The sequence below is a fragment of the Mustelus asterias genome, chromosome 6, assembly GCF_964213995.1.
Source record: "Mustelus asterias chromosome 6, sMusAst1.hap1.1, whole genome shotgun sequence".
Taxonomy (NCBI): Eukaryota; Metazoa; Chordata; class Chondrichthyes; order Carcharhiniformes; family Triakidae; genus Mustelus; species Mustelus asterias.
The window spans coordinates 128,297,120-128,323,220 of NC_135806.1; the positions used below are offsets into that span (position 1 = coordinate 128,297,120).

The following is a 26,101-nucleotide window of genomic DNA, read 5'->3' on the forward strand; positions in this document are numbered from 1 at the left end:
ATAGTGGAGTCAGACACTTTAGGAACATTTAAGCGGTTATTGGATAGGCACATGGAGCACACCAGGATGATAGGGAGTGGGATAGCTTGATCTTGGTTTCAGATAAAGCTCGGCACAACATCGTGGGCCGAAGGGCCTGTTCTGTGCTGTACTGTTCTATGTCTATTTCTAAATTGCCCCTTACTGTCACAGTGACTAATTAGGGTAAATGCATGGGGTTATGAGGATAGGGCCAGGGTAGCATTGTGGTCGGTGGGCCGAATGGCCTCCTTCTGCACTATAGGATTCTATGAAAAGTAACCGTGTTTAGGATGTGATTCACACCACTTAGGTGAGGATCTTCTGCTTTGTTCAGTGGTCAGGGAAATGTGAGTGTGACTGTGAGTGAGGCAAGTAAGGGGACTGAGAGGGTAGACATAGAAGAGCCACAGACTTTGAAAGTGTCCAGAGGGTTCAAGTTTCTTGCACATTGTGGGGATGAAAGTGAGGGCCATAGAATGAGTGAGTGAACTTTCCATGGCACCATGGTGAAAGAAACTATTCAAACAGGGGGATTAATAGGAAGGTAGTGAAAGCAGGGGACAGTATTGTCAAGGGGATTGACACAACTGTCTGCAGTTGAGAGCGTGAATCTAGATGGATATGTTGCCTGCCTGGTGCCAAGGTTGAGGATATCTATTTAGAGCTATTCAGGAATTGTAGTGCAGGGAAGATCCTGTTGTTATAGTCCATGTTTGTGAAAAAACACGAGTAAGACTAGAAAAGGGGTTTCTCATCGGCATTATGGACAACTAGGAGATAAATTAAAAAGCAAAACCTGAAGGGTCATTATCTCCAGATCATTACCTGAATCTCAAGCAAATTGGTGCAGGGTAAATAAAATTAAAGAGGCCAATGTGTGAATCAAAGATTGGCATGAGAAAAATAGCTTTTGATTCACCTGTACTGTGGAAAGTGGGAGATGTACTGTTGGGATGGTCTTCATCTGAACTCTACTGTGACCAGTGTTCTGGTGAGTCATATTGCTGGGGTGGTGCAGAGAGGGCTTTAAACTCAATTGGGTGGGAGACTGAGCTTTGAGGAGGATGCAGAGATGATTCAGCGTGATTTAGACAGGCTGAGTGCGCATAGGCTTGACAGATTTATTACAATGTGGATAAATGCGAGGTTATCCACTTTGGTAGCACTAATAGGAGGGCAGATAATTATTTGAATGGATGTAAATTGAGAGAGGTGAATATTGAGGAAGATCTTCGTGTCCTTATGCATCAGTCGCTGAAAGTAAGCGTGCAGGTACAGCCGGCAGTGAATAAGGCAAATGGGGTGTTGGCCTTCATTGCGAGAGGATTTGAGTATAAGAATAGGGATGTTTTCCTGCAATTGTATAGGGCCTTGGTGAGGCCACACCTGGAGTATTGTGTGCAATTTTGGTGTCCTTATCTGAGGAAGGATGACCTTGCTGTAGAGGGTGTGCAGTGAAGGCTTTCCAGGCTGATTCCTGGGATGGCGGCACGGTAGCACAGTGGTTAGCACTGCTGCTTCACAGCTCCAGGGTCCCGGGTTCGATTCCCGGCTCGGGTCACTGTCTGTGTGGAGTTTGCACATTCTCCTCGTGTCTGCGTGGGTTTCCTCCGGGTGCTCTGGTTTCCTCCCACAGTCCAAAGATGTGCGGGTTAGGTTGATTGGTCAGGTTAAAAATTGCCCCTTAGAGTCCTGAGATGCGTATGTTAGAGGGATTAGCGGGTAAATATGTGGGGGTAGGGCTTGGGTGGGATTGTGGTCGGTGCAGACTCGATGGGCTGAATGGCCTCCTTCTGCACTGTAGGGTTTCTATGATTTCTATGGCAGGTCTGTCACATGAGGAGAGACTAAGTCGGTTAGAATTATATTAATTGGAGTTTAGAAGAGTGAGAGGGGATCTCACAGAAACTTATAAAATTCTAACAGGTTTAGACAGTGTAGATTCAGAATGAATGTTCCCAATGATGGGGGAGTCCAGAACTAGGGTCAACGGGCCTTTGCATGGTCCGTCCCCCCATCCCCCACCCACTCCGATTCCCATGGCGGGTGGGGTGGGATAACCCCCTCCAGGTCTCTTTACAAAAGTGTTAGAAAACAAAGTGTCACACTGAGCCACTAAGGAGATGCTAGGTCAGGTAGCCAAAGGTTTGGCCAAAGAGGTAGGTGTTAAGTATCTTAAAGAAGCAGAGAGGCGGAGGAAAGACATCTTGGGAGCTTAGGGCCTGAGTAGCTGAAGGCACAGCCATCAATGCTGTCATGATTAAATCAGGGATTCTCATGAGGCCACAATTAAGAGGAGCGCAGATATCTTCAAGGGTTGTGGGGCTGGAGGAGATTACAGAGATGGTTAGAGAGCAAGAAAATTGGCATCATCAGCTACCAGCAGGCATATCGGGTGATCAGAGTGGAAAGGGGCAAACATGCTGCTCGTGACAAAGCAGCGCCGAGTATCTCAATGAGCCTGTTAGAGAAAGCCACAAGAGGCACAGAGGGAAGCTGTGTAGTGTTATTTGAAAGGGAGTTAAACCTGGGAGAGCATGCAGCAAGCGAGCGGGTGGTCAGGAAGGCAGCAAATATGTTTGGAATGATTAAGAGTAGGCATGGACATGCGTACACTTGTGTTGAAATTCTACAAAGCAATTTGGTGAAGTGTGTTTGTATAAAGAGTGCCCGATTAAGTTGCTCCTTGAAGGAAGCAAATCAGACGAGTTGTTGGGTGAATAATAGGTGTCGCAGAGCTGAGTTTCATCGCTGCCATGTTTTTACAGAACGTTTGATTCCCTGGTGATCTACAGCATGGGCCTCTCATGACATTTCTCTTTTTCACCTAGCTGAACATGACGTTCCATTTGTTCATTGTGGCCCTGGCTGGAGCAGGAGCGGCAGTCATTGCTATGGTGAGTGCAAAACGGGGTCTACCGTCGGTCTTAAGGAGAAGCGTGACTCGCATACAGAGGGGCACAGTGATGAAGTCAGTTCAGTTCTTTAAGGCCGTTTTGTCCCATGTAAATGTACACAATCTCAACAGCCAATGTACTCAGATCAATGGGAAATTTCCAAATAACTGCATTTGTTGTCTCAGGGAGACAGATATAAATCCCCAGTAACCGGGACTTACAACAGCAGTGAAAATGATGGGTTCCGCTATGGCGTGGGATGGCGTTTCTATGACAGGAAAAACATATTGACTTCAACCACATGAAGATTAATTCTGTCACAGAAGACAATCTCAGTGGTAGCTGCTCGAGCTTCAATCAATCAGTACTTTGAAAGCAGCATGGCTCAAAGTTTGATTGCCATCTCTGCTGTAATTATATTTTACCTGACACAGCTAGGAGTGAGCGGAAAGCTCTTCTGGGGAGAACTGCCTTGCTTTGATTAGGAGATATGCAGGCCTGGAGAATGTTTCTTTGCGATTATGTCCAGATACACACATAACCTGGGTGGAAACCAATTACCGTAAGAAGTCTCACAACACCAGGTTAAAGTCCAACAGGTTTATTTGGTAGCACAAGCCACTAGCTTTCGGAGCGCTGCCCCTTCACCAGGTGAGTGGGAGCTCAGTTCTGTTCACAAACAGGGCATATATAAAGACACAAACTCAATTTACAAACTAATGGTTGGAATGCGAGTCTTTACAGGTAATGAAGTCTTAAAGGTACAGACAATGTGAGTGGAGAGAGGGTTAAGCACAGGTTAAAGAGATGTTTATTGTCTCCAGCCAGGACAGTTAGTGAGATTTTGCAAGCCCAGGCAAGTCGTGGGGGTTACAGATAGTCTGACATGAACCCAAGATCCCGGTTGAGGCCGTCCTCATGTGTGCGGAACTTGGCTATCAGTCTCTGCTCAGCGATTCTGCGCTGTCGTGTGTCGTGAAGGCCACCTTGGAGAACGCTTACCCGAAGATCAGAGGCTGAATGCCCGTGGCATTACTCACGAGCGGTCACGGGCATTCGGCCTCTGATCTTCAGGTAAGCGTTCTCTAAGGTGGCCTTCACGACACAAGACATCTTGGCCTGTCTCATGGATAGAGCAATGGGCGAATGTCAGGCACGGCGGTTTATAGTGAAATAAACCAGTCTTACGAACTAACCGCGATGAGTTATAGAAGGTGCGAAATTAGTCGAACATCTTTTCATCTCTCTGCTCCCTCTGTCTGTGGGTCAAATTGCCAGAAGCACTCAGCAGGCCAGGTTGCGCCCATGGACAAGAGTAACAGAAGGGGAATAATCTCCTCAAGTCAATGACCTTTAGCTGTTGGTGCAGCACATCGGAGTCTGAACATGGAACTCGGCTGTAGAATTTAATTGTCGCTGTGGTGGAAAACCAGTAAAATCAGCTCCAGCAGACGACTTTAATGAATGTACACTTGTTCGCTCCAAGCAAATGCGTGTACTACAACAAATGCTATTTATTTATTTATTATTGTCACAAGTAGGTTTACATTAACATTGCAATGAAGTTACTGTGAAAATCCCCTAGTCATAGAATCATAGGAACCCTACCGTACAGAAAGAGGCCATTCGGCCCATCGAGTCTGCACTGACCACAATCCCACCCAGGCCCTACCCCCATATCCCTACATATTTACCCACTAATCCCTCTAACCTACGCATCTCAGGACACTAAGGGCAATTTTTAGCATGGCAAATCAACCTAACCCGCACATCTTTGGACTGTGGGAGGAAACCGGAGCACCCGGAGGAAACCCACGCAAACACACTCCACACTCCACAGTCGCCACACTCCAGCGCCTGTTCGGGTACACTGAGGGAGAATCCGGCGCTGGGAGACGCTAGCGGAGAGTGGACGGATGTGCAAAACTCGCTAATCGGTCGACGTGAGAATCTCCTGGCTGGCTGCGCTAAAGCATTCGCGCAGCAGAAGGGGAGAATCACGGCCATTGTTTTTAGTTTTTAAAAAAATTTAATAAGTGTCACAAGTAGACTTACAGTAACACTGCAATGAAGTTACTGTGAAAATCCCCGAGTTACCACACTGAGGAAGAATTTACCGTGGCCAATGCACTTAACCAACACGTCTTTCGGACTGTGGGAGGAAACCCACGGAGACATGGGGGAGAACTTGCAGACTTCACACAGACTGTGACCCAAGCTGGAAATCGAACCCGGATCCATGGTGTTGTGAGGCAGCAGTGCTAACCATTGTGCCACCGTAGGGTACTTCTAAACAGAAACATCTATGGTGCCATTTATTTTAAATTAAACAATTTAAATGTTTTAGCAGAGCCTAAATCATGCCAAATTCCTATTGTGAAAGGAATTTCAACCCAATACATCGCCACCAGGCCTAAAGATTTCTGAGGGAAATTCCTTCATAATCTTGCAACTATGCATTGTATACATCAGTCATTTCATGCCGTCTCCCCAAGATGTATTCTTTTTGATCTTAAAAGCAAAAAGATGCTGGCTGGGATTTCCTAACCAACTCAATCTCTCCTTATCCATCAGTCTTGCCATCTCAGGAATCAGTCTGGTGAACCTTCTCTGCACTCCCTCTAGAGCAAGAATATCCTTTCTCTGATAAGGAGACCAATATTACACACAATATTCCAGGTGTGGCCTCACTGAGGCCCTGTATAATTGCAGCAAGACATCTCTGCTCCTGTACTCAACTCCTCTCACTATGAGTGAATGTCTACAGATCCCTGAAGGGATAAGGACATGTTGATAAGATGGTGTGGAAGGTAAATGGAATCATAGAGTCATAGAGATTTACAGAATGGAAACAGGCCCTTCGGCCCAACTTGTCCATGCCGCTCTTTCAAATGAATCCTTTCAATTGTTAGCCAAGCACAGAATATAAGCTGAATCATATAAAGCATTAGTCAGGTCACATCTTGAGTGCTGTATGCAGTTCTGGTCACCTCATTGAAAAAAGGATGTAACCACATTAGAGAGGGTGCAGAGGACTGGAAGGTTGCAGCTCTGAGAGATTCGATAGGCTGGGGTTGTTCTTCTCCAGGTGAAGGAGGCTGAGGGGAAATTTGATTGTGATGTACAAAATTGTGAGCTGTCTGGATAGAGTGGGTGAGGAGGGCCTATTAACCTTCAGAGAGAGGTCAGTGATAAGGGTGCATGGATTTAAAGTGATTGACCAAAGACCATAAGACATAGGAGCAGAATTAGGCCACTCAGCCCATCGAGTCTGCACCACCATTCAATCATGGCTGATAATTTTCTCATCCCCATTCTCCTGCCTTTTCCCCATAACCCCTGGTCCCCTTATTAATCAAGAAGCTGTCTATCTCTGTCCTAAAGACACTCAATGACCTGGCCTCCACAGCCTTCTGCGGCAAAGATTTCCACAGATTCACCGCTCTCTTGCTGAAGAAATTCCTCCTCATCTCTGTTTTAAAGGATCGTCCCTTTAGCCTGAGGTTGTGCCCTCAGGTTCTAGTTTTTCCTACTAGTGGAAACATCCTCTCCACGTCCACTCTATCCAGACCTTGCAGCATCCTGTAAGTTTCAATAAGACCCCTCCTCATCCTTCTAAACTCCAATGAATACAGACCCAGAGTCCTCAACCATTCCTCAAACAACAAGCTCTCCATTCCAAGGATCATTCTTGTGAACGTCCTCTGGACACTTTACAAGGTCAGCACATCCTTCCTTAGGTACGGGGTCCAAAACTGCTCACAAAACTCCAAATGGGGTCTGGCCAGAGCCTTATGTAGCCTCAGAAGTACATCCCTGTTCTTGTATTCTAGCCCTCTCGACATGAATGCTAACATTGCATTTGCCTTCCGAACTGCAGAATGAACCTGCACGTTAACCTTCAGAGAATCTTGATTGATTGCCCTCAGACTTTTGTATCTTTTTCCCGATGGACGAAAATGGAAGAGAGAATGACCGGGGTGCGTGGGGTCCTTGATTATGCTGGCTGCTTCTCCAAGGCAGCAGGAAGTGTAAACTGCATCAATGGATGGGAGGCTGGTTTGAGTGATGGACTGGGCTTCGCTCACGGACTTTTGTAGTTTCTTGTGGTCTTGGACAGAGCAGGAGCCATACTGAGCTGTGATACAACCAGAAGGAATGAGTTCCAATCCCACCTTGGAAGTTTGAGAAGTCAACCTGATTTTGCTAAGTTTAGAAATAACTGCAAATCAGTAGCAGTGACCATAGAGCTGTGGATTGTTGTAAAAACCCAAATCGTTCAGTAACTTACTTGGAGAAGGAAACCTAGCTTCCTTACTTAATCTGGCCTACATTTGACTTTAGAACAAAGAAAATTACAGCACAGGAACAGGCCCTTCGGCCCTCCAAGCCTGCACTGACCATGCTGCCCACCTGAGCTAAAATCCCCCTACCCTTCCGGGGTCCATATCCCTCTATTCCCATCTTATTTGCGTATTTGTCCAGATGCCCCTTTAGTTCCATATCAAATCTGATTGACTCTGAGTTGACCTCAGGAGTGGCTCCAACAAGCCCCTCCACATTGTACAAAACCACGAGACAAGAGGCAATAAATTCTCGCCTTTCTGATGTCGTCCACATGCCGTGAATGAATATTTTTTTTAAAAAGGTATGTAGCTGTGTAAATAAGGCTTGGAGAAAATGGTTAAATATCCTGTCAAGAATGTCAGGGCTTTGTCGGGGGCGGAGAGCAGGTTTAATGTTTGAAGGAGCTGGCACAGATAGGATGAGCTCAAAGACTTACTGCTGTGTGGCTTGATTCGATGATGACACAATGCTCCAATCAAGCGGTGCAAGAATTGCCGATTTGAATAAATTTGAATGCAGGCAAAAGTAATAATTACACAGCGCAAGCAGGGGACTCAGCGCTGTCAACTGAAGCACTATTAGGTCGCTACCTTCCATTTTGAACAGCAGTTGAGTGGAGTAGGGTTATTTTCTTTTAATATCTTCAATCTCACCATGCTGCGGGTTTCTCTGGCAGCGAAGATTTGTGGGTTATAATCACCGAGGCTTATGCATGGCTGGAGCTATTTTTCTCCAATTCTATCCATAAAGCAACCTTGTCTGTTGCCAGCTGCTCACTGCCCAGATAGATGGCACTTCCACCACAGGGTTAGATGGTGTATTATATTTCATACTGTGCACACAGGCTGTCACTGACCCTGATCCCAGTTGTCGGCTTCAGCAGGTGAGAGCGCGGCCAAGTCACTTGGCAGTTTGTGCTTCCATTCTCAGGCTGGTAACATGTCGGCTCTCTTGCCTGGTGCCACCCTTCATTTAAAGTTTAAGTTTATTCGTCACAAGTAAGGTTTACATTAACACTGCAATGAAGCTAGTGTGAAATTCCTCGAGTCGCCACAGTCTGCCCGCCGCCTGTTTGGGTCAAAGCACCTAACTAGCACATCTTTCAGAATGTGGGAGGAAACCGGAGCACCTGGAGGAAACCCACGCAGACACGGGGAGAACGTGCAAACTCCACACAGACAGTGATCCAAGCCGGGAATCGAACCCAAGTCCCTGGCGCTGTGAGGCAGCAGTGCTGATCACTGTGCCACCGTACCATCCTGGCTGAGGTTGAGAAGCTGCTGCCTGGAAAAAGGACCCTTGCTGTCAAAAAATCACAGCCACGTTCACAATACACCCAACCAAGTGTCTGCGTTTACTGACGTACCCTGGGTCAATATTACTTGTGTTGTGCATTAGGAGGGATAATAACAGAGAATTATACACGTGCCAAGGTATTACTCTGGCCACCTTTGTGTTTGCCTAATATCGGAACGGTGGCACAGTGGTTAGCACTGCTGTCTCACAGCGCCAGGGACCCGGGTTTGATTCCCGGCTTGGTTTGCTGTCTGCGCGGAGTCTGCACGTTCTCCCCGTGTCTGAGTGGGTTTCCTACCACAGTCCGAGAGACGTGCTGGTTAGGTGCATTGGCCATACTAAATTCTCCCTCGGTGTGCCTGAACAGGTGGCGACTAGGGGATTTCCACAGTCACTTCATTGCAGTGTTAATGTAAGCCTCCTTGTAACACTAATTATTAAACTTATCCATAAAGCAACCATAATTTTGGTGGAGGCATTTAGCCACTAATCATAACATTTTCATCCCAATAGCAGCCACAGGAACGCTATGAACATTAGAGTACAGAATCATGGAACCCTTCAGTGCAGAAAGAGGCCATTCAGCCCATAGAGTCTGCACTGACTCTCTGACAGAGTATTTTACACAGCCCCTCTCCTCGTAACCCCACCCATTCACCATGCCTAATCTGTCTAACCTACACATCTTGGGACACTAAGAGGCAATTCTTTTTTAATCATGGCCAATCCACCTAAGGCCTCGCCCCTCTCTATCCTTCCTTCCTCCATCCAAAATCCAGTGATAATATATCTTTCCTTAAATATGGGGATTAGAATTGTACACAGTATTGCAAATGTGGCCTCGCTCGTACCTTGTACGGTTACAGGCATTCACATCCTTCCTAAAGTATGGTGTCCACATTAGAGCACAGAAAGTGGCCATTCAGCCCATTGTGACTAGAATTGGAGGCAATAGTCCAGTTGCAGTCAAACCAGTGCTTTGTACAGGCTCAGGACAACTTCCTAGCTTTTATACTCTATGCCCTTATTGATAAAGGCCAGGATGCTGTATACTTTACTAACTGTGCTCTCAACCTGTGCTGCCACATTCAATTATTTACATGCATGTCAATCCAGACCTCCCTTTAACTTTATTTATTGTCACAAATAGGCTTACATTAACACTGCAATGAAGTTACTGTGAAAATCCCCTAGGCGTCATACTCCGGCGCCTGTTCAGGTTCATTGAGGGGGAATTTAGCATGGCCAATGCATTTAACCAGCACGTCTTTCAGACTGTGGGAGGAAACCCACGCAAACATGGGGAGAACATGCAGACAGTGACCCAAGCTGGGAATCGAACCCGAGTCCCTGGCGCTGTGAAGCAGCAATGCTAACCACTGTGCCACCGTGCCTTCTCCTGCAGCCCATTTAAAATTGCACCCTTTATTTTGTACTATACCTCTGCATTTTTCCAATCAAATAAAATCACTTTATGCTTCTCTGCATTAAACTTCAACTGTCACTTGTCTGCCAATTCCATTAACCTGTCTATGCCCTTTTGAAATTCAATACTATTCTCCTCCTGGATCACAATACTTCCAAGTTTCCTATTGACAGAAGTGAGATATCAAAATATAGGGAGTATATGGTAATAAAGAAAGCCATTCAACTCACCATGTCTGTGCTAGCCAAGGAATAGCCATCCAAACCTAATCTCCTCCAGCTTTTGATCTGTAGCTTTGTAGGCTTACAGCACTTCATTTGCATGTCATAGAAACAGACCCTTCGGCCCAACTTGTTCGTGCCACCCCTTTTTTTTACCACTAAGCTAGTCCCAATTGCCTGCATTTGGCCCATTTCCCTCTATAGCCATCTTACCCATGTAACTGGCTAAGTGCTTTTTAAAAGACAAAACTATACCCACCTCTACTACTACCAATTCTAATACAAATAGGGAATATACAGTAAATGGCAGAAACCTTAAGAGTATTGATAGGCAGAGGGATCTGGGTGTACAGGTACACAGGTCACTGAAAGTGGCAAGGCAGGTGGAGAAGGTAGTCAAGAAGGCATACAGCATGCTTGCCTACTTCAGCTGGGGCATTGAGTTTAAAAATTGGCAAGTCATGCTGCCGCTTTATAGAACCTTAGTTAGGCCGCACCTGGAATATAGTGTTCAATTCTGGTCGCCACACTACCAGAACGATGTGGAGGCTTTGGAGAGGGTACAGAAAAGGTTTACCAGAATGTTGCCTGGTATGGAGGGCATTAGCTATGAGGAGAGGTTGGAGAAGCTTGGTTTTTTTTCACTGAAACGACGGAGGTTGAGGGGGAGGCCTGATAGAAGTCTACAAGATTATGAGAAGCATGGACAGAGTGGATAGTCAGAAGCTTTTTCCCAGGGTGGAAAAGTCAATTACTCGGGGGCACAGGTTTAAGGTGCAAGGGGCAAGGTTTAAAGGAGATGTACAAGGCAGATTTTGTACACAGAGAGTACTGGGTGCCTGGAACTCGCTGTCGGGGGAGGTAATGGAAGCAGATATGGTAGTGACTTTTAAGGGGCGCCTGAATAGGAAAAGGAATAGGACGGGAATAGAGGGATATGGTCCCCGGAAGGGTAGGGGGTTTTAGTTAAGTCGGGCAGCATGGTCGGTGCAGGCTGGGAGGGCTGAAGAGCCTGTTTCTGTGCTGTAATTTTCTTTGTTCTTTGTACCTCTGGCAACTCATTCCAGACACTCACCACCCTCTGTGTGAAAAAATTGCCCCTCTGGACCATTTTGTATCTTTCCCCGCTCACCTTAAACCTATGCCCTCTAGTTTTAGACTCCCCTACCTTTGGGAAAAGATATTGACTATCTAGCTGATCTATGCCCCTCATTATTTTATGTCCATAATTTCAAGAAGAAATTAGATATAGCTCTTGGGGCTAAAGGAACCAAGGGGTATGGGGGGAAGGGGGGATCAGGATATAAAATTTGATGATCAGCCATGATCAAAATGAACGGTGGAGCAGGCTCAAAGGGCCGAATGGCCTCCTCCTGCTTCGACTTTCCATGTTTCTCTGTACTAATTAAACGCAATGAGATTTCAACCACTGCCACCTGTTATGACAGTGAGTTCCAGATCCTCACCACCCTCTGGGTAAAAAATATTCATCCCCATTCTTCATGCCAACTACTTTAAATCTGCCCTTCTTCTCATAGAATGCTACAGTGCAGAAGGAGGCTACTTGGCCCATCGAGTCTGCACCGACCACAATCCCACCCAGGCCCTATACCCATAACCCCATGTATTTACCCTAGTTAGTCCCCCTGACATTAAGGGAAAATTTAGCATTGCCAATCCACCTAATCTGCACATCTTTGGACTTATTACTGACCTCTCTGCCAGGAACAAAAGGTCTTTCTATCCACTCTATCTCAGACCCTCATAACTTTATATTTATCCATTAAATTGCCCCTCAGGCTACAATGTTCCAAAAGAAACAAGCCCAGCCTATCCAATCTTACCTCATAGATAAAATTCTCCTTCCTTGGCAACATCAGCACAAATCTCCTCTGCACTCCCTAAGCATGTTCAAATCCTTCCTGTAATGTGGTGACCAGGATTGCATGAAGTGCTTTAGCTAGTGTTTACGAAGCTCCATAACTTCCCTAGTCTTATTTTTTTCTCTCTCTTTATTCTTGGGATGTGGGCATCACTGGCTGGCCCATCCCTAATTGCCCTCCTACTGAGTGGCTTGCTAGGCCATTTCAGAGAGCATTTAAGAGTCAACCGCAGTGCTGTGGATCTGGATTCACATGTCGACCAGATGGCAGATTTCCTTCCCTAAAGGACATTAGTGAATCAGTTGGGTTTTTATGACAATCAGCATTGGTTTCATGGTCACCATTAGACTTTTTAATTCCAGATTTGTATTGAATTCAAATTTCACCATCTGCCATGGTGGGATTCGAACCCAAGTCCTCAGAGCATTACCCCTGGGCGACTAGTCCAGTGACAATGCCACTGCCCCATCAGCTCTTATATCCTAGGCCTTGAATAATAGAGAAAGGTATCCTCTGGATTCTGGGGAGGCGATGGCCTAGTGGTACTATCGCTGGACAATTAATCCAGAAACACAGCTAATCTTCTGGGGATCCGGGATCGAATCCTGCCACAGCAGATGGTAAAATTTGAATTCAATGAAAAAATATCTGGAATTAAGAATCTACTGATGACCATGAAACCATTGTCGCTTGTTGGAAAAACCCATCTGGTTCACTAATGTCCATTAGGGAAGGAAATCTGCCATCCTTACCTATATGTGACACCAGAGCCACTACAATGTGGTTGACTCTCAACTGCCCTTTGAAATGGCCTAGCAAGCTACTCAGTTTCAAGGGTAACAAGGGATGGGTAATAAATGCTGGTCAGCCATTGACATCCATGTCCTATGAATGAATGAAGAAAATCCTTGTATGGCTAATCTACCGTATCTACAGGGACAATAAAAGAAGCAAACAGCATTCCATGTGACTTATGTCCAATAAAAGCGGGGATTGCCACTTTATCAAATGCGAAGCAAAGAATTTATCAGATAAATAAAGGTGACATTTATTACTGCTGTAAAAAAACCCTCCTAAGTCATGTTAGATAATAGGTCCTGTAAATAGTGCTATTGGCTCTTTGCCATTCAGTATTTGAATAAAAACTGTTCCTTATCTGACCTTGTTATCCATCTGTTTGCACAGAGAAAAGCGGCCTTCTGGCTCTGACACATAAATCCACTGTAACAAAGGTTATTGATCCGAACAAGGCTGTAAACAGACAATCGCTCTAAATACTAAATACATCAGATTAAAAGCATCTTGATATCAACACAACTTCCTGGCTGAATGAAAAAAACACCCTCACTAAGTGTAACTAAAGAGCAAGGGCCAAACCCGTGTATGTGTCAGCAATGCAGAGCCCCTCAATGCTGCACTGAGCTTTATTCTTGTTTAAATCTACAGGACCCCTCAATCTGCTTTAAACTTTAGTGCGTTAAGAGGTCACGAGATGTTCTTGGCAGACAGGATTAAGAAGAATCCTAAGGCATTCTGTTCATACGTTAGGAACAAAAGAGTTGTCAGGGAGAAAATCGGACGTCTCAGGGACAAAGGAGGGGAATTATGCTTAGAACCCAATGGAATAGGGGAGATCCTAAATGAATACTTTGCATCGGTATTCACGAAGGAGAGGGGCGTGTTAACCGGGAGTGTCTCGGAGGGAGGTGTTGACCCGTTAGAGAAAATCTCCATTACAAGAGAGGAAGTGTTAGGTTTTTTAGGGAACATTAAAACTGACAAAGCCCCAGGGCCTGATGGCATCTATCCTCGACTGCTCAGGGAGACGAGAGATGAAATTGCTGGGCCTCTGACGGAAATCTTTGTCGCTTCTTTGGACACGGGTGAGGTCCCTGAGGATTGGAGGATAGCGAATGTGGTCTCGTTGTTTAAGAAGGGTAGCAGGGATAACCCAGGAAATTATAGGCCGGTGAGCTTGACGTCCGTGGTAGGGAAGTTGTTGGAGAGGATTCTTAGAGACAGGATGTATGTGCATTTAGAACGGAACAATCTCATTAGTGACAGACAGCATGGTTTTGTAAGAGGGAGGTCGTGCCTTACAAATTTGGTGGAGTTTTTTGAGGAAGTGACAAAAACGGTTGATGAAGGAAGGGCCGTGGATGTCGTCTATATGGATTTCAGTAAGGCATTTGACAAAGTCCCACATGGCAGGTTGGTTAAGAAGGTTAAGGCTCATGGGATACAAGGAGAAGTGGCTAGATGGGTGGAGAACTGGCTTGGCCATAGGAGTCAGAAGGTAGTGGTCGAAGGGTCTTTTTCCGGCTGGAGGTCTGTGACCAGTGGTGTTCCGCAGGGCTCTGTACTGGGACCTCTGCTATTTGTGATATATATAAATGATTTGGAAGAAGGTGTAACTGGTGTAATCAGCAAGTTTGCGGATGACACGAAGATGGCTGGACTTGCGGATAGCGAAGAGCATTGTCGGGCAATACAGCAGGATATAGATAGGCTGGAAAATTGGGCGGAGAGGTGGCAGATGGAGTTTAATCCGGATAAATGCGAAGTGATGCATTTTGGAAGAAATAATGTAGGGAGGAGTTATACAATAAATGGCAGAGTCATCAGGAGTATAGAAACACAGAGGGACCTGGGTGTGCAGGTCCACAAATCCTTGAAGGTGGCAACACAGGTGGAGAAGGTGGTGAAGAAGGCATATGGTATGCTTGCCTTTATAGGACGGGGTATAGAGTATAAAAGCTGGAGTCTGATGATGCAGCTGTATAGAACGCTGGTTAGGCCACATTTGGAGTACTGCGTCCAGTTCTGGTCGCCGCACTACCAGAAGGACGTGGAGGCGTTAGAGAGAGTGCAGAGAAGGTTTACCAGGATGTTGCCTGGTATTGAGGGTCTTAGCTATGAGGAGAGATTGGGTAAACTGGGGTTGTTCTCCCTGGAAAGACGGAGAATGAGGGGAGATCTAATAGAGGTGTACAAGATTATGAAGGGGATAGATAGGGTGAACAGTGGGAAGCTTTTTCCCAGATCAGAAGTGACGTTCACGAGGGGTCACGGGCTGAAGGTGAGAGGGGCAAAGTATAACTCAGATATTAGAGGGATGTTTTTTACACAGAGGGTGGTGGGGGCCTGGAATGCGCTGCCAAGTAGGGTGGTGGAGGCAGGCACGCTGACATCGTTTAAGACTTACCTGGATAGTCACATGAGCAGCCTGGGAATGGAGGGATACAAACGATTGGTCTAGTTGGACCAAGGAGCGGCACAGGCTTGGAGGGCCGAAGGGCCTGTTTCCTGTGCTGTACTGTTCTTTGTTCTTTGTTCTTTGTTACAGGATAGCCCAAGGCATCAGGTTGAAAAATGTCTTGCTAGACTGTAAACTACACAGGGAGAGAGAGTGAGAGAGGTTGTGTATGAAGTCTCATAGAGACTTGTAAAATTCTAACAGGACTAGACAGGGTAAATGCAGGGAGGATGTTCCCGATGGTGGGGGAGTCCAGAACCAGGGGTCACCGTCTGATGTTTTGGGGTAGACCATTTAGACGGAGGTGAGGAGACATTTCTTCATCCAAAGAGTGGTGAGCCTGTGGAATTCATTACCACAGGAAGTAGTTGATGCCAAAACATTGTATTCCAGAGGCAAGTGGACATAGCACTTGGGGTGAACATAGAACATAGAACAGTACAGCACAGAACAGGCCCTTCGGCCCACGATGTTGTGCCGAGCTTTATCTGAAACCAAGATCAAGCTATCCCACTCCCTATCATCCTGGTGTGCTCCATGTGCCTATCCAATAACCGCTTAAATGTTCCTAAAGTGCCTGACTCCACTATCACTGCAGGCAGTCCATTCCACACCCCAACCACTCTCTGCGTAAAGAACCTACCTCTGATATCCTTCCTATATCTCCCACCATGAACCCGATAGTAATGCCCCCTTGTAATAGCTCCATCCACCCGAGGAAATAGTCTTTGAATGGTGAATGGGATCAAAGGTTATGGGGAGTTGGACGATCAGCCATGATCGTAATGAATGGCGGAGCAGGCTTGAAGAGCCAAATGGTCTCCTCCTTCTCCTATCTTCTATGTTTTTATGAAGTCATTTTTAAACTTCTTTCACAGGTCTTTGAGTAGGTTGGCATTTATTGCCCGTCTCTAGTTGTCCTTGAGAAAGCGGTGGTGAGCTGCCTTCTTGAACCGCTGCAGTCCATGGGGCGAATTTTACCGTCCTGCCCGGCATGGGAATTGGAGCGGGCGAGAGCCAGACAATGGAAAGGTCCACTGACCTCGGGTGGAATTTTCTAGTTTCGAGGCCGGAGAATCCTGCCCCATAGGTTGTAGGTGCACCCATAGTGCTGTTAGGGAAGGTGTTCCAGGATTTTGGACCAGCTGTGGTGAAGGAACGAAAATATAGTTCTAAGTCAGGATGGTGCGTGCCTTGGAGGGGAATTTGCAGGTGATGGTGTTCCCATGTCTCTGCTGCCTTTGTCCTTCTAGGTCACAGGTTTGCAAGATGCTGTCGAAGTTTGTTGAATTGCTCCAGTGGATGGTACACACTGCTGCCACTCTGCGTCGGTGGTGAATAGAGTGAGTGAATGTTTATGGATGAAGTGCCAATCAAGCTTTGTCCTGGATGGTGTTGATTATTGTTGGAGCTGCACTCATCCAGGCAAGTGGAGAGTATTCCATCACACTCCTGACTTGTGTCTTGTAGATGGTGAATGGAATGTGGGGAGTTACTCAATGCAGAATTCCAAGTCTCCGAGTTGCTCTGGTAGCCACAACATTCATGAAGCTGGTCCAGTTCAGTTTCTGGTCAACAATAACCCCCAGGATTATTGGTAGTGGGGGATTCAGCGATGATAATGCCATTGAATGTCAAAAGGCAATGCTTCTCTCTAGTTGGAGATGGTCATTGCCACATCAGCTCAAGTTTGAATGCTCTCTGTGTCTTGCTGCATTTGGACATGAACCGCTTCAGTGTCTGAGGAGTCGCGAATCGTTCTGAACATTGTGCAATCTATCAGTGAACATCCCCACTTCTGATCTTATGATAGAAGGGAGGTCATTGATGGAGCAGCTGAAGATTGTTGGGCCGAGGACACTATGCTGAGGAACTCATAGAATTCTACAGTGCAGAAGGAGACCATTCGGCCCACCGAGTCTGCCCCGACCACAATCCCACCCAGGCCCTATCCCCATAACCCCATGCATTTACCCGAGCAAATCCCCCTGACACTGAGGGGCAATATGGCTCGGTGAATCCACCTAACCCGTACATCTTTGGACTGTGGGAGGAAACCGGAGCACCCGGAGGAAACCCACGCAGACACGGGGAGAACGTACAGACTCCACACAGATAGCGACCCAAGCCGGGAATCGAACCCGGATCCCTGATGCTGTGAGGCAGCAATGCTAACCACTGTGCCACCCTGATCACTGCTCCAAGACATCACTGCAACTCCTGCTGTGATGTCTTGGCGCTGAGATGACTGACCTCCAATCACCACAACCATCTTCCTTTGTGCCGGGTATCACTCCAATCAGTGGAGGGTTTTTTCCCCGATTCCCATTGACTCCAGTTTTGCGCGGGTTCTGTGATGCCACTCAGTCGAATGTGGCCTTGGTGTTACTGGCAGTCACTCTCACCTCAGCTCTTGATTTCAGCTTTTCAGGTTCATGTTTAGCGAAGGCTGTGATGAGGTCAGGAGCTGTGTGACCCTGACGCAACCCAAACTGAGCATCAGTGAGCAGCTTCTAGTTTGATGGCATTGTCGATGATGCCATCCGACAATCACAGAGAATGCCCAGTGTGAGTCATTCTCTGCCTAGTAATGAGCCCACCCAAATGAGGAGGACATAGGCAGGAAACTCTGTTGACCCTGTGAGCCCCACCATCCCCCCCCCTCGGGAGGAGAAGAGATGCCCCCGGCAGTCTCAGGGTGGGAGCCTCAGTATGGGCTGAAGTTGAAGGGGTGGGATCGGAGGTCAGGAACTCCGGCTGGAGAAGCTGGGAGGGAAGGAGCCGGGGAAACAGAGAGGAGAGCAAGGCAACTTCAAGGAGCAGGAGAATGGTGAGGATGGTGTGCCACAGTGATGAAGATAAGGCGGACCGAAGCATCTGGCAGTGGTTGGAGCACCAGGAAGCAAAAACGGAGCAGGTGAATGGCTGAGGTGAGCCAAGGGGACAGTAGCACAGTGGTTAGCACTGCTGCTTCACAGCGCCAGGGACCTAGGTTCAAATCCCAGCTTGGGTCACCGTCTGTGCGGAGTCTGCACATTCTCCCCGTGTCCGCATGGGTTTCCTCCGGGTGCTCCAGTTTCCTCCCACAGTCCAAAAGACCTGCTGGTTCGGTGCATTGACCATGCTCAATTCCCCCTCGGTGTACCTGAACAGGCGCTGGAGTGTGGCAACGAGAGGATTTTCACAGTGACTTCATTGCAGTGTTAATGTAAGCCTACTTGTGACACTAATAAATAAACTTTCAACTTTAAATTACTGATGCCTTACCTAGAGATTTACAGCATGGAAACAGGCCCTTCGGCCCAACTTGTCCATGCCGCCCTTTCTTTTTTAAAACCCCTAAGCTAATCCCAATTGCCCACATTTGGCCCATATCCCTCTATACCCATCGCACCCATGTAACTATCAAAATTAATTTTAAAAGACAAATTTGTACCCGCCTCTACTACTACCTCTGGCAGCTTGTTCCAGACACTCACCACCGTCTGTGTGAAAAAATTGCCCCTCTGGACACTTCTGTATCTCTCCCCTCTCACCTTAAACCTATGCCCTCTAGTTTTAGACTCCCCTACCTTTGGGAAGAGATATTGACTATCTAGCTGATCTGTGCCCCTCATTATTTTATAGACATCTATGAGATCACCCCTCAGACTCCTGCGCTCCAGAGAAAAAAGTCCCAGTCTATCCAGCTCTTCTTATAACTCAATCCATCAAGTCCCGGTAGCATCCTAGTAAATCTTTTCTGCACTCTTTCTGGTTTAGTAATATCCTTTCTATAATAGGGTGACCAGAATTGCACACAGTATTCCAAGTCTGGCCTTACCAATGTCTTGTACAATGTCAACAAGACATTCCAACTCCTGTATTCAATGTTCTGACCAATGAAACCAAGCATGCCGAATGCCTTCTTCACCACTCTGTCCACCTGTGACTCCACTTTCAAGGAGCTATGAACATGTACCCCTCGATCTCTTTGTTCTGTAACTCTCCCCAATGCCCTACCGTTGGGGAGAGTAAGTCCTGCCCTGGTTCAACCTACTAAAATGCATCACCTTGCATTTATCTAAATTAAACTCCATCTGCCATTCGTCAGCCCACTGGCCCAATTGATCAAGATCCCGTTGCAATTGGAGATAACTTTCTTCACTGTCCACTATGCCACCAATCTTACTGTCATCTGCAAACTTACTAACGATGCCTCCTATATTCTCATCCAAATCATTAGTATAAATGACAAATAACCCAGTGGGCCCAGCACTGATCCCTGAGGCACACTGCTGGTCACAGGCCTCCAGTTTGAAAAACAACTCTCTACAACCACCCTCTGGCTTCTGTCAAGAAGCCAATTTTATATCCATTTAGATACCTCATCCTGGATCCCGTGAGATTTAACCTTATGCAACAACCTACCATGCGGTACCTTGTCAAAGGCCTTGCTAAAGTCCATGTAGAAAACATCAACTGCACTGCCTTCATCTACCTTCTTTGTTACCCCTTCAAAAAACTCAATCAAATTTGTGAGACATGATTTTCCACTCACAAAGCCATGCTGACTGTCCCTAATCAGTCTTTGCATCTCTAAATGCCTGTAGATCCTGTCTCTCAAAATACCTTCCAACAATTTACCCACCACAGATGTGAGGCTTACTGGCCTGTAGTTCCCAGGCTTTTCCCTGCAGCCCTTTTTAAACAAAGGCACAACATTTGCCACTCTCCAATCTTCTGGCACCTCACCCGTCACTATCGATGATTCAAATATCTCGGCTAGGGATATTTGGATTTTAAAAGTTTTTTATTAGTCACAGGTAAGGCTTATATTAACACTGCAATGAAGTTACTGTGAAATTCCCCTAGTCGCCACAGTCCAGCGCCTGTTCGGGTCAATGCACCTGACCAGCACGTCTTTCAGAATGTGGGAGGAAACCAGAGAACCAGGAGGAAACCCACACAGTCATGGGGAGAATGTATAAACTCCACACAGACAGTGACCCAGGCCTGGAATCGAACCTGGGCCTCTGGCACTGTGGAGCAACAGTGCTAACCACTGTGCCACTGCACCGTCCCACTATCTCACTCAATCAACTCATCTCTGCTGTTCGTATCTCTGCTGGCCAACTTTGTCTCATGTTGCAACACTCAGTTCCATTTAATTTTAGAGGCAAAACCATTGCTTCACAGACTTGCACCTTCATTTTCACCAAAAAACCTTTACCTTCCTGCTTAATCTTCCAAAACACAGCTGGATGAAGCCTGCAGTGTACGAACAACAGTAAAAGAAATGTGGTAAAGTTCCAAATCACCAGATTTGTTTTGCAGCTTAGTTTTGGGGAGTGGAAAGAATCAGAAAATGTGTCCACAATTCCTCAGCTGCAGCTGCTGAACCTGGGGAGAAGCAGATCTCCAGGAGTTAGCACATCTCCACATCATGAACCTGGGGTGGGCCAGGGAGCAACTGCACCCCCCAGTGGCCACGCTCATTAATGAAGGTGCATCAGTGAAAAGCTGATTTGACTTCACATTGGCACAAAAAGCATCAGTCTGTCATGTGGAGGTGTCTCTGTATGCATGTGTGTATGTGTATGTGTGTGTGTGTTTGTCTGTGTGAGTGTGTGTGTATGTGTATGTAAGTGTGTGTGTGTATATGTGAGTGTGTGTATGTGTGTATATGCGTGTGTGTATGTGTCTGTGTGTATATGTGTGTGTGTATGTGAGTGTGTGTGTGTATATGTGTCTGTGTGCGGTGCCTGTGTGCGGTGCCTGTGTGTGTGTGAGTGTGAGTGTGTGTATGTGAGTGTGTGTATGTGTCTGTGTGTGTATATGTGTGTGTGTGCGTCTGTGTGTGTGCGTGTGTTTGTGTGAGTGTGTGTGCATGTGTATGTGTGTATGTGTCTGTGTGTGCATATGTGTGTGTGTATGTGAGTGTGTGTGTATATGTGTCTGTGTGCATGTGTGTGTCTGTGTATGTATGTATGTGTGTGTGTGCGCATGTGTGAGTGAGTGTGTGTGCGTGTGTATATGTGTGCATGTGCGTCTGAGCAGAATGGTCAACTGTCTCACATTTTAAGGGGATACCTCTTATTTTGTCCTGCATTCCATAAAGGACGATAGTCATGATGTGGGGGAAAGGGGAAAGGAAATTATGATGCGATTAGGCGAGATTTAGCTGGCATAGGTTGGGGAAGGAAACTGCAGGGGATGGGCACAATTGTAATGTGAAACTTGTTCAAGGAACAGCTACTACGCGTCCTTGATAAATATGTACCTGTCAGGCAGGGAGGAAGCAGACGTGTGAGGGAACCGTGGTTTACTAAGGAGGTTGAATCTCTTGTGAAGAGGAAGAAGGAGACTTATGTTAAGATGAGACGTGAAGGCTCAGTTAGGGCGCTTGAGAGTTACAAGTTAGCCAGGAAGGACCTAAAGAAAGAGTTAAGAAGAGCCAGGAGGGGACATGAGAAGTCTTTGGCAGGTAGGATCAAGGAAAACCCTAAAGCTTTCTATAGGTATGTCAGGAGTAAAAGAATGACTAGGGTAAGATTAGGGCCAGTCAAGGACAGGAGTGGGAAGCTGTGCGTGGAGTCTGAAGAGATAGGAGAGGCACTAAATGAATATTTTTCATCGGTATTCACACTGGTGAGGGACAGTGTTGTTGAGGGGAGTACTGAGATGCAGGCTGTTGGACTGGATGGGATTGAGGTTCATAAGGAGGAGGTGTTAGCAATTCTGGAAAGGGTAAAAATAGATAAGTCCCCGGGCCGGATGGGATTTATCCTCGGATTCTCTGGGAGGCGAGAGAGGAGATTGCAGAGCCTTTGGCTTTGATCTTTGTGTCGTCATCGTCTACAGGAACAGTGCCAGAAGACTGGAGGATTGCAAATGTTGTCCCCTTGTTCAAGAAGGGGAGTAGGGACAACCCTGGTAATTATAGACCGGTGAGCCTTACTTCTGTTGTGGGCAAAGTTTTGGAAAGGATTATAAGAGATAGGATTTATAATCACCGAGAAAGGAATAATTTGATTAGGGATAGTCAGCACGGTTTTGTGAAGGGTGGGTCGTGCCTCACAAACCTTATTGAGTTCTTTGAGAAGGTGACCAAAGAGGTGGATGAGGGTAAAGCGGTTGATGTGGTGTATATGGATTTCAGCAAAGCGTTTGATAAGGTTCCCCATGGAAAGCTTTTGCAGAAAATACAGACACATGAGATTGAGGGTGATTTAGTGGTTTGGATCAGGAATTGGCTAGCTGTAAGAAAACAAAGGGTGGTGGTTGATGGGAAATATTCATCCTGGAGTTCAGTTACTAGTGGTGTACCGCAAGGATTTTTGGGGCCACTGCTGTTTGTCATTTTTATTAATGACTTGGATGAGGGCGTGGAAGGATGGATTAGTAAATCTGCGGATGACACTAAAGTCGGTGGAGTTGTAGACAGTGCGGAGGGAAGTGGCAGGTTACAGAGGGACATAGATAAGCTGCAGAGCTGGGCTGAGAGGTGGCAAATGGAGTTTAATGCGGAAAAATGTGAGGTGATTCACTTTGGAAGGAGTAACAGGAATACAGAGTACTGGGCTAATGGTAAGATACTTGGTAGCGTGGATGAGCAGAGGGATCTGGGTGTCCATGTGCATAGATCCCTGAAAGTTGGCACCCAGGTTGATAGGGTTGTTGAGAAGGCATACGGTGTGTTAGCTTTTATTGGTAGAGGGATTGAGTTTCGGAGCCAGGAGGTCATGCTGCAACTGTACAAAACTCTGGTGCGGCCGCATTTGGAGTATAGCGTACAGTTCTGGTCGCCATATTATAGGAAAGATGTGGAAGTGTTGGAAAGGGTGCAGAAGAGATTTACCAGGATGTTGCCTGGTATGGTGGGAAAATCGTATGAGGAAAGGCTGAGGGGCTTGAGGTTGTTTTCGTTAGAGAGAAGAAGGTTAAGAGGTGACTTTATAGAGGCATACAAGATGATCAGAGGATTAGATAGGGTGGATAGTGAGAGCCTTTTTCCTCGGATGGTGTTGGCTAGCATGAGGGGACATAGCTTTAAATTGAGGAGTGAGAGATATAGGACAGATATTAGAGGTAGGTTCTTTACTCAGAGAGTAGTAAGGGCGTGGAATGCCCTGCCGGCAGTAGTGGTGGACTCATCAACGTTGAGAGCGTTCAAGTGGTTATTGGATAAATATATGGATGATATTGGAATAGTGTAGATTAGAGGGGCTTTAGATTGGTACCACTGGTCAGCGCAACATCGAGGGCCGAAGGGCCTGTACTGTGCTGTAATGTTCTATGTTCTATGTTCTATGATGTGGAGATGCCGGCGTTAGACTGGGGTGAACACAGTAAGAGTTTGAACAACACCAGGTTAAATTCCAACAGGTTTATTTGGTAGCAAATGCCATTAGCTTTCGGAGCACTGCTCCTTCGTCAGATGGAGTGGAAATGTGCTCTCAAACAGGGCACAGAGACACAAAATCAAGTTACAGAATACTGATTAGAATGCAAATCCCTACCGCCAACCAGATCTTAAAGATACAGACAATGTGGGTGGAGGGAGCATTAAGCACAGGTTAAAGATATGTGTGTTGTGTATTGTCTCCAGACAGGATAGCCCGCAAGTCCAGGAGGCAAGCTGTGGGGGTTACTGATAATGTGACATAAATCCAACATCCCGGTTTAGGCCATCCTCATGTGTGCGGAATTTGGCTATCAGTTTCTGCTCAGCGACTCTGCGCTGTCGTGCGTCGTGAAGGCCGCCTTGGAGAACGCTTACCTGAAGATCAGAGGCTGAATGCTCGTGACTGCTGAAGTGCTCCCCCACAGGAAGAGAACAGTCTTGCAGTCTTCCAGGCAAGACTGTTCTCTTCCTGTGAAAGATGCTACATAAATAAACGTCCTTTTTTTGCTGCCCATGACTTGAACGAGAGGACACGTTTAAAATAACAACTTGGATCCAGCTTGACTTTCAAGCATCAAGCTGTTCTAACTGTTGGCAAAATGACCTGAGTTCCCATGTAGCTTTGGCAGAATATTCAAAGCCGTAATGATAAGTCACCCTCTATGGGGCTGAATCTTGCACTCTGAGCACAGAGTGCTGGCTGGGGCGAGGAAACTGGTGTGGAGCTTTCCAGCTTATAATAACTCCACGGAGGCGATAGTCCCGTCACCAAGTTACTTTATTTACACCACGCATCTGTACACAGCCAGCTCTCCAGTTGCTCCCTGCTGAATGCAGGCTGGGTGTCTGACATACCTGCTTTAAATAGGGAGCATGAGGCTCCCTGGTTTAACCATTAATTAGGACTCATCAGGTATCTCTTTTTATGTACCAACCAAATAAACAAAATCAAATTAACTTCGGGACAACTTAAAAGGGGCAGCTCCCCAAATGGATGGGGAACAGCCCGAACCAAAAAGCAAAGCACAAAGGAAACTTAAAACATCAAACTAAAATGTGATTATCGGGGTTTATAATACACCTCAGCCCCTGCGGTGCCCAGCGGGCACGGAAGGCATCAACTGTACCCCCCCCCCCCCCCCCCCCCCCCCCCCCCCCCCCAACCCCACTCCCCCGGACACCACATGCTCCCTCTCTAGTGACACCTGGCTGCGAATATAGCCGCGGTAGAGGGGCGGGCAGTCAGGATGGACGACCCCGTCGATTGTCCGTTGCCTGGACCTATTGATGGGAGGACTCATCAGGTAGTTCATACTTTAGCAAGCCAACCTCATTAGCCTGGCTGAAGTCATCACACAGCTGTACAGCTGTGTTTTCCCTCCAGGTTCTCTGGCACTCAGTGCACAGAGAATTGGGGGGTGGGGGCGGGGGGGGGGAGGCGGCGGTTTCCACTGTCATGTCGGTGGGGTGGGGCTGAAACGGCAGTTTTAAAGGGTTCCTGATCTGAATTTAAAATGAAGTCATCCTCAGCCGACCCCCCCCCCCGCCCCCCCCCGCCACCAATCCTCCCCACAGACATGGGGGATAGCCCACAAGTGCTGGCGTAACTTGGCCCCTTGTACACAAGTACCGGGTGAAACATCTCCACATATAGGGACCAGGGCAACACCACTCCACACAAGCTTGGGGCAATACACCCCTCCACACACATAAGGATTTTCTCCCCCAATGGGGCTCCCCAGAGCACATACCACTGGCAAGCCCCTGTCAGTGCCACCCTGGTTTTGGCACCTTGGGTACTGGGCATTCCATCCCCTCCCCACCCCGCGGCTATATGTACCTTTGCGTCCCCGGCGGCCTCCCCTCGACAGCTTCCTGATTCCCAATTTTCAATAGCTGCTGTAAGTCTCATCAACAAAACGGAATTCCTCACCTGGGGGGGAACATACGTGGGGAAAAGGGTCGTCTGGACTCGAAACGTCAGCTCTTTTCTCTCCTTGCAGATGTTGCCAGAATTGCTGAGATTTTCCAGCAGTTTCTCTTATGGTCGGGGAGCCCTTTAAAGACATTTACATTTATTTAGGGGAGGCAATGGCCTATTGGTATTATCGCTAGATTATTGATCCAGAAACTCAGCTAATGTTCTGGGGACCTGCGTTCGAATCCCGCCACGGCAGTTGGTGGAATTTGAATTCAATAAAATATAACTGGAATTAAAAATCTCCTGATGGACTATGAAACCATTGTCGATTGTCGGAAAAACCCACCTGGTTCAAAGACCTTTAGGGAAGGAAATCTACCGTCCTTATCCAATCTGGCCTACATGTGACTCCAGAGCCACAGCAATGTGGTTGACTCTCAACAGCCC

General features: G+C 46.9%; 1 protein-coding gene across 1 annotated transcript in view; it reads left to right on the forward strand.

The window, feature by feature from the left end:
- The window catches only part of gpm6ab (glycoprotein M6Ab), a 282,952-nt gene that overhangs the window by 244,574 nt on the left and 12,277 nt on the right, over positions 1 to 26,101 (forward strand). The window contains exon 6 of the mRNA XM_078215460.1: positions 2,853 to 2,918. Coding sequence (XP_078071586.1) covers positions 2,853 to 2,918 — 66 coding nt within the window. The remainder of the gene's footprint in view (positions 1 to 2,852; positions 2,919 to 26,101) is intronic.